This window comes from Egretta garzetta, unplaced genomic scaffold, assembly GCF_000687185.1.
Source record: "Egretta garzetta isolate BGI_Z169 unplaced genomic scaffold, ASM68718v1 scaffold228, whole genome shotgun sequence".
In the NCBI taxonomy this organism is placed as follows: Eukaryota; Metazoa; Chordata; class Aves; order Pelecaniformes; family Ardeidae; genus Egretta; species Egretta garzetta.
This window is the reverse complement of record NW_009260758.1, coordinates 527538-543595: the sequence shown is the minus strand read 5'-3', so window position 1 is coordinate 543595 and position 16058 is coordinate 527538. Positions and strand designations below refer to the sequence as shown.

The 16058-nt window shown below is 47.7% G+C and overlaps 1 protein-coding gene across 1 annotated transcript in view; it reads left to right on the top strand.

Moving 5' to 3' along the window:
* ITPR1 (inositol 1,4,5-trisphosphate receptor type 1) overlaps nt 1-16058 on the top strand; it is a 183610-nt gene that overhangs the window by 104498 nt on the left and 63054 nt on the right. Inside the window, 2 exon segments of the mRNA XM_035901402.1 lie at nt 10506-10638; nt 12195-12385. Of these exon segments, the coding sequence (XP_035757295.1) occupies nt 10506-10638; nt 12195-12385 (324 nt within the window).

Sequence of the window (16058 nt, the reverse complement as noted above, 5' to 3'; positions counted from 1 at the left end):
GGCTGCCGGCCCCTGAGCCTGCAGCCGGGGCTGCCGTGCTTCCCTTGACCACCCATCCCATGCCGGCCGATGGGGATTTTATTTTTCGGGGTGAAGAGGGGGTGCTCTGCAAGCCATGGCCCTGGCCCAGGGCCAGCAAACACCCAAATGACCAAATCCAGCAAAACTCCATAAGCACCCAGAGTTTCCCATGCAATTATTCAGTCCCTTTTGGGATTTGAAGTTAAAAAACTGAATTAAGTAAAACCCCGGGGGGTGGGGTTTTTTGTTGTTGGGGTTTTTCTATTTTTATTCGGTTTTTCTATTTTTATTCGGTTTTTCTATTTTTATTCGGTTTTTCTATTTTTATTCAGCAATGACACTTCTTTATGCAGCTGATAAAATGGTATCCAGCAAAATACACCTGCAGACCCACTCAATATAGTTTTGGGGTTGGGTTTTTGTTTTTTTTTTTTCACCTCTTCACTTCAGTCTTGAGGTTTCAAGTAGGTGAAAAGGGAACTGAAAATCCCGGTTCGAAGGGGCTGACTGAAGTAACCTTCTCGGTGCCCTTTATCAATGATAAACTAAAACTACAATGGCTGAGTAAGGCGCAGAATATGTGCTATTTTACGCGTCTTCTGATTGGAATTGGAAAATTTATTAACCTCTGAAGTGCTGGAGAGATGCACTTATAAATTATTTTCCTCGTGGAGAGGGCTTTATTCCACAGTCATTTCTCTTGTGTATTTTCCACTTAGACAGTGCTTCACTTGTTATGTCTCAAGCAGAGGAAATGCAGGCTCTCATAAATTTTTGTGGGCTGCCATATATTTTTTTTTCCCCTTCAGAAATCCTGCAATCTTTGGACTGTTTTTATTGCATGAACTGGAATTGGTGAGTTGTTTGGAAAAGGAGACTGGAACACTTCTTAAAGTTAAAAAAAAAAAAAAAAATATTTAGGCCATCTTGCTAGTTAATTAAAACTGCTAATGTAAAATGTGTAGTAAAGAGAGTTCTTCTATATTCAGTAACTCTAAAAGACCTGCAAGGTTGAGGAGCTAGGGAGAAGCGAGCGATTGCACTCCCGTTGCAGGTCAGTGGCGTATCGGAGGCTGAGGTCTCCGACTCCAGGCAAGCCCCAGCCCAAGTGCAACGGCGCTTTCTTAACGGAGAAGGCTGGAAAAAAAACGAGAGAAGGCGTTCCTGTAGGCAGAGCTCGGTGACCTTTCAGCGCAGGCACTCGCAGCCCTTGCGCCAAATTTCCCACCTCATCGTCTGGCAGCGCAAATTCACCGAGATAAGGGCTGGGGGGGGAGGCAAGCCACGTCCCTAATCTGGGGTGTGCCGCAGCAGTGAGGAGGGGGGGGTGCATGGTGTATGCCTGTGGTTTCTGCTCCATCATGTGCTGGTGGGAGCTGGGGGGCTGCCTCTGCCCCCACCCCCCCCAAAATCTTGTCTGTCTGCTGCATGGCTTGGAGGAGCCCGTGCCAGGACAAGGTGCTGCCTGACATCCCGCGCTACCTCTTAATTTATGCAGGTGTGAGATCCTCCGTGGCTAAAAATACAGCGCTCGGCAGCTTTGCTGCCGGTCTGTTACAATGGTGAGCTGCGACGTGGGAAGTTTGTCAAAGCGGGTCAGTGCTCTTGGTTCCCAGCTTTTCCCCTCTGCCCTGAAACTTCTCCGTAGCAAGTCAAGTGCATGTTTGACAAACACCTACGGATCATCTGCAGAGGCTAGAAATTTCCGATCCAAATTTTCTCTCGGTTCTACAAGGTAACAGTATTGGCCTTCCAGAGTGAGACTTGGCAAGCAGGTAACCTACGTGGAGTTTTTGGGTGTTGTTGAAGAGTTACGAAGGACAGCAACGTAATTTGTGCCCTAGTTTCCCTCTAGAAAACGGAGGAGAAAGTGGAAAGGGACTTCCAGGGCTGTATCTAAGCAGCCAGTCCCACGGGAACTCCAGTGGATTCGGGAGGTGGGAACGCAAGAGCTGGGGCAGGGGAAGCAGAGGGCACTGGTTTCAGAATAGCGTATATCCCAGATCTTCGCTCGCATTCTTTGCATCTGGATATATGACCCAGCTATCAAAAGCTTCATGTGGTCTTTGGCTGGCTGACTCTGTAGCTGTGTTTTTCCCCTTTTTATTTCTTTCTCTGTGCCAAATCTCTCCCCCCACTACCCCGATAATTAGATGCCATATGCATGGAGTTGGGTTGGTTCCTGAATTCACAGATTTCAGGACCAGAAGGGACGGCTCGGTAATTGAACCCGGCTTCCTGCACAGCGCAGGGCATCTCGTTTCTCACCATTGCTTCTCTGCTGAGCCAAATCAATTCAGTTCGACCGAGCTGCTTCAAAACGCTGGGTGTTGATCTTGAAGACCCCCCCGGGACGGGCGTCAGCGTAGTGTCGCCTTGGTCCAGCGAGTCACCTTCGCGTCCGATTTAGGGATATGTTGGGAAAAAGACCTCAAGGAGGTGTGTGGTGGTTTGGGAAATGGCATCAGCCTGTGGAAGCTCAGCCGTCTGAGGTTTGTCACCTCGCAATCCTTTAGACTGGGAGGTGGCCTGAAGTGGAGGAGGTTTGCCCATTTTTTTGTTTGGTGAGGCTGAAAAGAATCAGGGTTTTGAAAGTGTTCATGCGTGTGTGCTCACGCAAGCACGTGGCTTTTTCTGATAAGGTTATTTATTTCCCACCCATTTGTAACATTACAGTACGAGATGTTTTCCATCCTGTTTTGCTGAAGCCACGAGCCGGAGGAGACCCAGTCTATGTGAACTGGAATCTCAGACTGCCTTTTAAATGCATTTCAAGCCTTTCCAGCGCTCGGTGGTCTGGATGTTTACTACCTAGCTGAGTTTAAAAAACATCAATCCTGAGGCTTTAAACCTGAACGAAAATCTTTCTGGATTTCCTCAAACTGCTTCCACTTTTTACCCACAGTACAAGTTGTTTGACTTCTCTGTGGAAGGTGGGATTAGACGACTTTCACCTTGATCGTTACTTTGAAAGCAGATGAAAATAAAACTTTCGTACCTTCCTCAAAACCATAAAGGAAAAGGACTGATACCTCTTCCAGATCACTTTAGTTGAGATGTAAGAAGTTCACACTTGAGCTGTCACTTGCCTTGGTGGTTTTTGAGGTGGATGCATCCACTGTTGAGTCAGATGAAGACCGTTCTGGGAAACACACGCAGTCTGTGTTGGGGAAATGGATGCTAGAAGCATTACGGTCACCACAGGTCAAAGAAATTGTAATTCTCCTATTATGGCTAATGACAAGTGGTTTATTTGCCAGCCTTGTGGGAATGGAAACTTCAAAGGCAGAGGGGTTTTTGCACAGCGTGTCGCAAGGAACTTCTGCTACTGCTAGCAAAAGGGAATGATGTTGTACTCTTCTCTGGCCCTGCCACCCACTACGTTCCAGTTTAAAAGCTGGCCGCTGTGTCCGTGGCACTCACCTGGCCGCTGTTTGGTATTCCACAAATTTGCCCCTGTCCCCCAAACCATCACTTTTTTCCTCGGTGGAGAGAGCCGAGGTATACGGAGGCACAAGACATCTCGCAAGCTACTGCTTGGCCCTGCTCTCCCACCCTGTCCCATCCTTCTCCTAAAGCAGTAGCTGGTAACTTCGCTGTTGCAGCACACAGGGTACTGCGAAGTGTAGCACAGTAACTATAGCTCAAGAATTCTTTGTTATTTTAACCCATTTTGACTCAAAGAATAACAATTTCAGTATTTGGAGTTTATACTCTCGCTGAAAGATTGCTGAAGGCCATGCTTATTTGGAATGCTCCATCTGAGCATTGCCAAGGGCAGTAGCTTTTGCTTGCAGATGAGTTTGTGGGGCTGGTTCTAACATGCTGATCTATTTATACTCGCTGTCTGTGCTACAGTGGGAAGGCACAGGAATTTGCCAGCTAGAATATGTACTTTTTCATTCTCCAATTTAAGTTGGAAAGATCAAACTAATTTCATGCTGATTCTTCGTCTGTGCTGGTTTTCAGCCCCAAAAATGTACACATACAGTTGATTAATTTGGGGTTGTGGTATAAGCCCAGGAATAAGGAAGCTTTCGCTGGGAATCCAAGGTCCAGTACTTTATCTTGTGGCAGTGGCGTCCACTTGACCTGCCAGCCTCAGCCTCCCCTTCCCGGGAAGGAAGGCACCTAATTTCCCTTACGGGGGGGGGAGCATGCACCATTTCCTTGCTGCTGTTGACTTCTTAAGAAAGGAGGAATTTAATGCTTTGCTCTGAAGCAAGTTGTGCAGACGGTGTCTGCAATCAGAGCAACGTGCCCAGACTCCCTAATGGCTCGACGCGGCGTTTCCAGCGTCCAGCCTGCCGGCAGCAAGGGCGTACAAAGCGGGCTGCGCAGGAACTGTGTGTTCCTCGGCATAAATGAGGTTCTTTCCTGTTAACTTTCGGTCCTCTGGCTTGAAATACTCCCTGCTTCGGTTTGGCCAAGAGAGAAATGGTTTGCATGCTTGTGAAGTTTCCAAGAGTGGCGACAATGCGAGGAAACGGCGTACCAAAGGCCGTGCGAGTTAGCCAGGAGGAAAGTCCATTAGGAGAAGAACGGAGGATGGTTCTTCCTGGCCAAGGAGCCCCTGCCCACGGAGCACGGCGGGGGAAGCGCTCGCTCCTCCGGCTCCTTCCTGGGAAGCGGAGTCTTCTCCATATTTAGACTTCTGGATCTCGTGGCCTTCCTCTCCCTTGGCTGTGCGCTTCCCAGGCTGCAGCGGGTTAAAATCCCAGGGTCGCTCTCCCAGCCTACGCTTGATTTGTCTGTCTCGTCCGTGTGCCCTCTAGGCAGGCACGGACAGCGAGTGGCTGACTTAATTTGGTATTACTGCATCGTCCTTGTCTTATTTCTTAGTGTCTGTTCCGGAGAAGTTAAATCAATTTACCCACGATTTAGTAGGCACTTTCATTTGAATGTTTAGGTCTCTGTGGTGTGTCTAAGCTTTACTAGATAAAAGTTGCTCGTCTTCATCTGTTTCAATGTGACGATCAGCATTTTAAATTTGAAAAGCTGTCACTGTTAAGCCTCTTATTTCATTGCTCGTGCTTGGTGCTGTATCACATATCTTTTATCTCGGGAAAAGTATGTTTATAGCTGAGAATCTACTCACAGCATTTTTATTTTTATTTTTTAAACTGAGATTGTAAGTCTGCTCCCTTTGACGTCCAGCCCCGGCTTCCTCCTCCTCCTCCTCCTCCTCCTCCCCGCTGGGGATGAGGGTGCCACCTTCTCCCTCCGCGAGCCGCAGATCCTGGGTGCGCGGTCCGAGCCCAGCCCATTCAGGGGCTGGGTGGGTGGGAGGGTGTAAACAGTAATTACGGCTGCAATTCATTTGGGACGAGGCAGCTAAGCCAAGTGCTTTGCTAGCTCCCTTCCCCTAAGTGTTGACCTCTAGATTGCTGTTGGGATGAAAGATTCTTGAAGAATAACTAATTTTTCTGCATTTTACTTTCAACTAGCTGCCGCAACCTCCAGAAACGGAAAGCTCTGTAGAGGTGTGTCACCCACCTATATTTGTACAACAGGCAAATATTGGTGTGTTGAAGTAGTCCTGGTGTCTTGTTGGTAACAAAACCTGTGAAATGTGTGTTCCTGCGTGGTGTTAGACGGTGAAAAATAAGTAGATTTGTTGAAGTGGTTTAATCCAATACAGCATCAGTGAGATAGTCTGAAAATATGTAATTTTTTAAAAAAAAAAAAAAAAAAAAAAGTAAACCAGTGCCAAATCTTTGTTCCTTTCAGCCATTTCCCTTATGATTTTAAGGGAGGCACGGTTTGAAAAGTCTCCTCTCAAATCCCCCTGCCTTAGCAAAACGAGACCTCGTTTCTCTGGCTCCTACTACAGAATTTGGTTTTCCCTTTTTCTCACGTATTTCAAAACTTTGAGAAGAAGATGGAGGTGTCAGAAGAAGTCAGTGGGAGCTTCATAATCCCAGAGCGGCTGGGTGTCCCATTTAAAATGCCGCAGCGAAACAGCTGATGGTCCCTTCGCATCTTCAAGGTTACGCGCTATACGGTGAAGTGGATGTGTGGGCACATCTCCTTCGTGAGATGCCCCAGCATTAGTTCACGTTAAGACAGATTGTTTCCCAAAATGAAGACAGAAGAATTTATGAAATCTCAAATTCTTTTGAAATTAATGGGACATCCAGAGATGGCATTGGTAGACTCTACAACTGGGCACTGTACCAGCGCAGATCTAGGTGGAACAGTACCTAGGGCAGGGTCGATTCTCTGAGCTATATAAATATGAGGATTATAAACATGTTTAGAAATCATGAAGAAAAAAACACATAGTTTGTGGTGGTTTAGATCTTTGTAATTTTTGTGGAATAGTGTTTAAATGTAAACTGAAACTCTGAGTGGTCATAGAATGGCTTTGAGATGTTTGGGAGATGGCTACTGGTTTAAGATGGGGCCCTGCAGAGAGCAGTTGTTCCTATACATTTTCAGAATGCTTTAAAGCAGCAAAAAGTCCACGTACTTTAGGTTTGCAAAGTGCAAGTCCCATTCCTGAAAACTGATATCTGGAATAAGAGATCTGATTTGGAAATGTCCACGTGCCGAGGGACTTTGTTTAGCGAAACCCTACTGAAGTCCATGGCATCGGGTTGGAAATCCCACGGGTTTTGTCAGAAGCCCTCCGCAGTCTCAAACGAGCTTCGTTGACCACGGTCAGATGTGTTACCGTACCTACACTTCCTCCAGAAGTGTGTGTATAGTGGGACGGGGTGTGTGTGTGTGTGTGTGTGTATCTGTGTATCTGTGTATGTGTATGCATGGACGTGCATGGTTTGAGTTCTTCAAAACTTCTGTGTGTTCCTGGTAACTGTAAAATGAGCCAGACTTTGTGTTTTCCTTAAATCCGTGGGAATGTGTTGGCGTAGGTGCATGCCATGGTGGTCTGCTGGAGGGTGGCAGAGCAGCCTGGTGAAGCGCTGCCAGAGCTAATTGAGGGCAGATGTTGGTTCCAATAGCTTGTCAGCCCATGTTCCTCATCTCCCCCTTGCTTTCAGCTGTGACTGCCCTTAATATTTTCCATGAGTGCAAAGATGTTAGTGTCTCCTTAGTGTTGTTCTGCTTTAAAATGAAATTTCTGCCTGCACAGCAGGAGCTTGATCAAAGTCTACCACAGAGGCAACTGGAGGATCATAGAAGGGTACGTACAGCAGTCAAGCACGTTCAGAACTAATCCCCTACCTTTTCCTTTTACACAGCGAAGCGTAAGTCACGTAAGAAACTTCTGTGGTTAACTGCTTGCTGTTGGTTTCTTGGAAAATCTAAACAGACCAGCCACGCATCCGAAGCGGGGTGCTGGAACGCCTTTTCTGGGGTTAAATGGAAGGAGCAAGTGCTTGGCTGCTCTGAATTAAACCTCAGGTCCTGGTCTAGTCTGTTCACGCTTTCAAAGCGCTCCCCTTTGGTGATGATCGCGCCGTTACAAAGGGAGATCCATCGGTGCTCACAGAGTTTGCCTGCTTTGGCCAAACCTCCCCCTTCGTAAACAGCCAAGCTGCAAAATCAGCGTTAATTCATTTCTTGATCTCTTCTGCTCTCGTAGCTGGGAACAGAATAGCAGCAGCTTATAACTGCTTCATTCTTAAATATTAAATATTCTAAAGAGTCTCTTTTAAAGATTATAACAGGTTTCTGTTACCACTTAAACTGAGTCATGTATTGCATCTGCTTTACTGATACAGGTACAATAACATCTGTGTCCTATTTACTGTTAGCTTACCTTGATGGTGAATGCAGATGAAACCAAATGCTGTTGGTTTTGGTTTTTTTCTAGGTAGCATATTTGATTTTTCTTATTGCCGCCAAACATCTGATATTTGTTTGCATACTGTACGCATCAAAGTGGTGTACAACAGTAACAGGATGGGTAAAGAACTGTTCTGGAGCCAAGCATTGCAGCTGAATTAATTATAACATTTCTTAAATACCACTTATTTTTTCTCCCCTCTACTTTGATCGCATACTCATATACTTGTTAACGAACACAGTGGATTTGAATAATTTTGTAGGAAACAAAGTTTTTCTTCCCAGTTAGGATTCGAAATGCTGGCGGATGCCGATTGCCAAACCTCCAAACCCGTGGATCAGCACGCTTTCAGACTAGAAACAGCAAATGCTGGAGACGCGGTCCCACTTGCATGTTCTGGTTGCTTGTCCTGTTTTGGATACGCTGCTGCTCTAGGCGGGGGGGGAGCTGCAGGTCTGGCCTTGGAGCAGCAGCTCCCGGTGAGGTCTCTCCACTCATCCCAACCGTCCTGGCCATGGAGCAGGGGTTGTCCTTGCTCTGCAGCGGGCCAGACGGGAAGCCTAGCGACACCCCCAGGAGCTTCCATTACCCTTCTGAATCGAGGAGGAGGTGGCGTTCACTGAACAGCAGTTCTTGTGGTTGGATGTGTGGTGTTATCTTTGCACTAAGTAGTAAAAATTGCTGGTTTTTAAATGCCCGTTGACACGACAGCTGCCAGTTAGTTCAACAGAAGAGGAGGAAGGTACAGCGAGAACTCCATTGTAACTTGATTTTTGGCACGGGGCTTGTATGGGGATCAAGTTGCCTTTCTAATCAGTACACATGTAGAAGGAAGATGTAGTTGAGGGTTTTTTCTGTCTGGCTTGGCCTTGTTCTGTCATGTAGCCTTCCTTACCTGCCAGACTGAGAGCGGAGCCGGCAGAAGCACGACATCATGTACTAAACACTCGCATGTCGCCGTCAGTCAGACGAGCTCCTCGGGGAGAAGAATTTGCCTCAGCTTTTGAATTTAGTCTCTTGCCTCTCCTACATGTTCGCTATTTGGCCCAAGCGGTGATAGGAAGCGTATGCCCCTTGGAAGAGTGCTCATCATCTTCCACGGTTGCTTCCAAAGTAACTTGCTGGGTTGTTTTGTTTGGTGTGGTTTTTTTTTTTTTTTCCTTTTCTTGGGGGCTTTTGGAAGCAGCTGGTTGGAAAGCTCTCTTCATGTTTACTTTACATCTTGTCTCTCTGCTGCTTCCCCCATCCCCGCCTGATTCCATAAAATGCAGCTCCCGAGCTGCAGCTTTCACGCTAATAATCGATCGGAACAGTTTTCAATCTGCGAAATTGCAGTGCCAGGCGGGAGGCACCCGCCTGTGGGGAGGCAGCGCTCCCCCACCAGCTGCGGGCAGGACTCAGGCTTCTCCCCTGGGAAGCCATGCCTGAAATTGGGCGAAGGACTCTTCATTTCCCGACAGGTTTTTGTCTTTCCAGTGCATTGGGCTGTAAGGATTTCTCTAAGGTACCTTTTGTGGGTGCCAGCTTTGCAGCAAGAGCAGAGCGGCCGCGGCAGCGCTGGAGTTTTGTATGAGCCGATTAATGCACGTCTGCGTTGTGCCATTTACTTCTGTGTGTCTTAAAGGCCTCTTGTGAAAGTTTAGGGAGTAAGACTTCACTTGCAGGACAGCTGATGTCAAACCTCGTAGTTAATGGCATTTTGAATCTATAGTCAGGCAACTTCCTTCGAAATACAGCTGAAAATCGGCGCCAAGCACTTGTTTTGTGAAGGGAGATCAAGACACTTTAGTTCATCCCAGCAGATTTTTAATATGAAATTATTCTTGGCTGGGTTTTTTTTTTGTTGTGTTTTTGGTTTTTTTTTTTTCTTTTTTTTTTTTTTTACCCCCAACCCCCTTGCTCCCCACTCGGGGTGGCACCGCTGTAGCCACAGCGCGCTGCCATTAGCAGGGCAGTAGCTCCCAGTTAAAAATCATCACCCGTTTTCCTTCTTTGCACAAAGACCTTATAAAAATCTGCCCGTTGCTGGCAGTACCGCCAGCTTTTGTACGGCGCTCCGAATGACGGGGAATCCCCGTGAGGACTTCGTCGGAGGACCGGTGCCCCGCGGTGTCCGCTGGCTCATGTGCTCGGATGCTGACTGCCGGCGTGACCGGGCGGCTGCCAGCAGGGATGCGGGGAACAAAGAGCTGGGATGCAGCGGGGATCGCTCGGGTTTCCGCTCGGCGTTAGATCCCATCAGCTGCTGACAGAGGGGAGAAAAAGAAAATGGCAAAATAGGGTCAGGTTGAGAAGATGGGATTGCTCGCGCACAAAACCATTCCTAATGCTACTCTTGCTCTGGTCCTCCTCTTCATTTTGTGTCGGTGCTGTACAGATGCCACTGTTTCACATGTAAAACTGAGACAATAGGTCTTAAATTTAAAAAAACCCAAACAACTCTTCAAGAATAAAATCTGTCCAGGCGGCTTTAGCACGAAATCTGAACTGTAGCTCTTTCTGGTGCTGGGAACACGTAATTTTATTTGAACCTCGCGAGACCCCCCGGTGTCCCAGCCTGCCCGAGCACAATGGAGATCTCTGTGGATTTTCCCAAATCTCCAAGGGTTCGGTTCCCTCTCCCTCGCTGCAAGTAGGCTGATGATAACAGCAGTCCCCTTGCTACTGAGGATTAGTGGTTTGTTTATTCATTAAACTCACATCGTGATTTCATTATCCTCTTTGAATCAAGGGTGAGGCACTCAGGCAAGTCTTGGTCAACCGTTACTACGGCAATGTGAGACCGGCGGGGCGGCGCGAGAGCCTCACCACCTTCGGCAACGGCCCCTTGTCTGCTGGAGGCGCCAGCAAAGCCGGGGCAGGAGGTAGGACGCGCTCCTGCTCATCAGCCGTTCGTGTGATCTGCCCTGCCAGATGCTCTATGTCTGTGTCTGCCTGACAAATCAGATGAAATAGGGATATTTTTTTTTTTTTCTCCCCTCCCTTTTGGACTCTTCCCCTCCTGTTCTGTCCTGTGAAATCCCAAAAAACTATCCCAAGAAACCATCCGCGTGGATGGGGAAGAAGTCCTGCTTGCACGTGGCCTCTGGTTTTGGAAGCTCCAGCGTGCTTTTAACTCTCCTTGAGGGATTCCACTCCAGGCTGAGCGGAGCATCGCTCTCCCGTCTCTAATCCCATCGCCTGCTTTTTCCTCATGCGGACGAGAGCGGTGTTCTTATTCCCCTGACTGCATTGGAGAAAGTATTTTAAAACGAAGCAGGCAGAGGTTTTTATACTTCCCAGAGACTGTCTTGGGTTGGCTTGAATTTTGGGACTTGGCTTTGAACGGATGTGCTTAGAAAACCTGATCAGTTCAGTATTTGCAATAAGACTTGGGAAACGTGCTCATAGGGATGTCGGATTGCTAACCCCATCCGAAACAAAAACATTTCGTTGTGTTAGAGAGAGACTGCGGGGTAGGATGAGCAAAAGCTCGGTTTGAAGCTGGTTATAAAGTGCAGTTTTATTTAATCTCATAGAATCACTTTGGTTGGAAAAGACCTCTGAGATCATCAAGTCCAACCTTTAACCTAACCCTGCCATCCCACCTCTAAACCATGTCCCTAAGCACCTCATCTACCCTTCTTTTAAATACCTCCAGGGATGGGGACTCGACCACCTCCCTGGGCAAAATTTGACACCGTTGCTAAAAAAAGTCAGGGATGTCAAGCACGTTTTGTCAAAACACAGTTCAGTGGGGTTTGCCTCTTCAAAATAAAGACAGTGGCTAATCCTGTTGAGAGCAGGCCTGATCAGAAACAAACAAACAAAAAAAACCCAAAAAACCCCCAAAGCCTATTTCCCCCTGTTCCCTGAAGTTGATATATACATATATAAAAATAAAAATATATATTAAAATATATATATAAAAAATATATATTTTATATCTATATATATATAATTTGTCCTTGTGATGTGCTGCCTACCACCATACTCTTCCACTTTCTAGAGCACTGGCTTTGCCATCCTCTGGAACACGTCTCGCCTTTTCTCCATCCCATTGCGGGTCCCGCAGAGCCTCTACCTCTCTTTGTATCCCTGAATCCACGCTGTTTCCCTAATCCTCTTCCAATCCTCTCCATCTTCTGCTGCTAACGAAGGCGGCGGTGGCAGTTACCGCTTCCCCTCGCCAGCCCCGGCTGTCCTCCCGCAGACTCGCACGTCTTAAAGCCGCGTTAAGCGCCCATCTTACAACACACCCGATCTCTGCTTTAAGTTACAAACTCCTCCCTGCAGAAGTGCCAGGAGCCGAGTTGTCACTGCTAATAAATGTGTGCACGCCGTTTGGGATGGCTTAATAATTTAAACCAGAAGAGAGGTGTCATCACCCTCGGGTAGCGGGGTTTGAATCTCAGCCTGTTTCTCATGGTCGCCTTTGTAGGAGGAAGCTCCGGATCGAGTTCAATGAGCCGAGGTGAGATGAGCCTGGCAGATGTCCAGTGTCATCTAGATAAAGAAGGTGCATCCAACCTGGTCATAGATCTCATCATGAATGCCACCAGTGACAGAGTCTTCCACGAGAGCATCCTGCTAGCCATTGCCCTTCTGGAAGGTGGGAACACTACAATACAGGTAGGGAAATGGAAACCTTCAGGCTTGTAACTCAAACATGCTGGGAAGGGAAATGTTCTTATGAAATCCAGGAAACTTGAGGAGGTTAAGGAGATGGGAGAGGAAATGACTGAGCGATCTTTGACCTGTAATTAAGAAAAATATCAGTGTCTGCAGAGCAAAAGTTAACTTATTAAACGTTTGCATGGGCGCTGGGTAATTGAGGTATTTCCCAGGGCAGTATAGAGGAATGTGTAACAAAACAGCATTGTAGCATAAGTTTAGGTGGCTGCTTCTGTAAGTTCAAGCAACTGCAGGATGCTCGGAGACTTTTACGACTAGCTGGTAGATCTCGGACTGGAATTTCAAGTAACGTATGTAAAATAATGTATGGTAAACTCCAGACCACCACTGTTCTGCAATCTCGCTGCCCTTGGTTTCTGTGTTTTAAGTAAGGATTTGGTTTCCCTAAATGAGAACTGTGCCTGGTACGGATTTCGATGAACGTACACCAACGAGCTTGTACGGGATGCTTTCAAACGGAAAGGAAAACCTTATTACGGCAAAACATGCCTGCGAAGATTACGGAACATGCAGTGTCTTATTCTCCTGGCATCGCATGTGTGCTGTTTGCAAACAGTCTGTTTGAGCCGGGGACAATGGGCTTTATGTGTAGCTAATCCAGGGAGTGTTACCCCTCTCCCGGCCCGCTGCCGTGGCTTTCACAGGTCTGAACAAAACAATCGGTGATTTGTTGGAGAAGGTCAACTTTGCAGATTGTTCCTTTCACTGGGGGAAGTGATACATCCAAATGTTTGATCTACATACTGATTTGGGCTTATGATTTGATGCCATTTGTGTTGCATCCTAATTAGGAACATTTATTTAGGTACTTAAAACGCTTCACGCTTTCAGAAGAGCTTGGGCAATGAGAACTAAAAAAAAAAAAAAAAAAAAACCCTATACACGTGGCCCGCTGTTCCCAGGGGGGTATAACAACTCCCCAGCCCTTTTATTTGTTTCCCTCCTGAAAACAAACTACCGACGGATGCAGTCTGCCTCCGGTATCACTGTAGCAGCCGGGAGCCACCGCGCTGCCGACGTTGTTCTTGCTAGACCTTCGTGGCAACTTCTGGGAGGGATGTCTGAACAGAGCGAGGGGAGCGCCCCGTGTTGTGCTTAATTCTAATCTGACCGCGGGCCCTTGCCAAAACAGACTGTCCCGTTCTGGGTAGCTCTGCTCGTCCCCTCGTTGTACAGCTCGGGCAGCTGTGGGGTGAAATGGAATTAAGTGGCTGATCTGATGGAAAACCAGCCTGCCAGTGAAAAGGGATTTGATCCCGTAGAAATGTCTGGCTCCGACCTGACCAGCGATGTGCTGAAGAGCAGCTGGAGCCTTCGGGCAGCGGTACGCGGTGAGATTTGATAGGTGTTAACGTGGGGTTGACTACAACTGGTTATAATAGATCGGTTACAAGTGATGGCTGTGGTTAAACCATGCATAGATCTCTGCAGCAGCACCTCTTGTCTTCACACAAACTTCAGTTGAGAGGGGAGGGAATCTTTGGGGGATCCTTCGCCGCCTCTGTAATCAGTACCCTCTTTTTTTTCCTCTGTATATGCTCGAGATCGAAGCTTCTTTGCAAAAACAAAGTGGGAATGAAGCGTTTAAATTCCCGTGTCACCTTAAACTGCAGTGACAGGATTAACATTCCTTGGGGAGAGTCGCTCTCTTCAACTTCCTGCTCTTCTCCAATGTAGAGGAAGCTGAGCTGTCATCTTCTTAGCTCTTGGGGAGCCTCAGGTGACCTCACGCTGTTGTGCTGGAAGGAAAAAGAAATTCTGCACCAGCCTGACGTGGAGAGATCCTTTGGTTGTGCTGGAACCCAGAACCAACGGACTGAGTACGGTCACTTCCCGCTGTGCGCGAATCGGTGTCGGAGGCAGATTCCTTAGCTCGTCTGGTCAAAACAAAGAGGGAAATCTGTTATAATAGATCGGTTACAAGTGATGGCTGTGGTTAAACCATGCATAGATCTCTGCAGCAGCACCTCTTGTCTTCACACAAACTTCAGTTGAGAGGGGAGGGAATCTTTGGGGGTCCGTTCGCCGCCTCTGTAATCAGTACCCTCTTTTTTTTTTCCTCTGTATATGCTCGAGATCGAAGCTTCTTTGCAAAAAACAAAGTGGGAATGAAGCGTTTAAATTCCCGTGTCACCTTAAACTGCAGTGACAGGATTAACATTCCTTGGGGAGAGTCGCTCTCTTCAACTTCCTGCTCTTCTCCAATGTAGAGGAAGCTGAGCTGTCATCTTCTTAGCTCTTGGGGAGCCTCAGGTGACCTCACGCTGTTGTGCTGGAAGGAAAAAGAAATTCTGCACCAGCCTGACGTGGAGAGATCCTTTGGTTGTGCTGGAACCCAGAACCAACGGACTGAGTACGGTCACTTCCCGCTGTGCGCGAATCGGTGTCGGAGGCAGATTCCTTAGCTCGTCTGGTCAAAACAAAGAGGGAAATCTGCAGTCCATCTCCAAAGACACCTTTTTCACCAAAAAGGGAGATTCGTTAGTTTGCATTTGCTGTCTATAGCTGGGAGTCTGTGAAATAACGGCGGTGGGGAGCGAGCCGCTGGCGTAGGGCGCTTACAGCTCGTGGCGTGACGCTCTCGCATCCGCGCCTTGCGGTCCTGCCAGTTTCTGTCGCGCTTTTGCCTTCAGAGACGTTACTTCTGCAAACCAGAGTAACTATTTTCCATCCTTTCCCACTTGGGAATAAGTGCTTAGCAGTTGTCTTTACCTTTAGGACATGTTCTGGGCAGCCAGCAGCGACGTGGTGCACGTGCCTGTACGTGCTCGAATGCAGCAGCAAAGGGGGGGCAGGGGGTTCTGGTGTTGGGCTGCTTTTGGGTACAGAACGTTTTAGGAACCAGATGACTTGTGATGCCCACAGCTAATGCTGTAAGCTCTGAGGTCTTGGACACACCCAGGAGCTCTTACTCATGCAAAGTACAGATGAGCCATTGCTGAAAATATCCTATGGAGCGGTTGTAATGTGGGTATTCTGCGCTAGAGCAGTCCAGCAGCCTGATAGCAAAAGGCAAAAAAAAAAAGGCAAAAAAAGCAAAAAGGTTTATCAGTGCACACACAGATGCTCCCTGCCTTACCTCTGCAATGGTTAATCTGGTGCCAGTAGCGAGTTCGCTGGTGCTTTGCTTTACTCGCACTGGCTCTGCGCCCTCAGGGCCCGTGGGGACTGCGGCGGTGTCAGGCGAGAACAGCACACCCTCGGCGCTCCGAGCCCTCCGTAGCGTTTGAGTCACGAAAGCCAAGTAAGTAAAACTTTAATGGAAAAAAAAACAAAAAAACAAAAAAAAAGGCCAACAACAAAACCTAACTTCTGGGAGAACAGCTGGCTCATCACTGGTGAATCAAAGCGAAGGTGGAGGTTTTGCTCTTTAGTAAAATCACGATTTCAGGTCTGTATCTCCCAGAGTAATCACTGAATGACGTCCAAGCTGGTGTCCCGAGACAGAAAATTCACTTCCTTTACCTAGGAAGGATCGCGTATCTGCTCACCCGGAAAATAGAGCAGGCTCCGAGCGCGGCCCAGCTCCTCGGGAGCGCTGCCTTTACGGGAGCTGCCCGGGGTGCTCGCCAGCCTGCACAGCTTCAAACCCAACGGGATTTATCAAGCG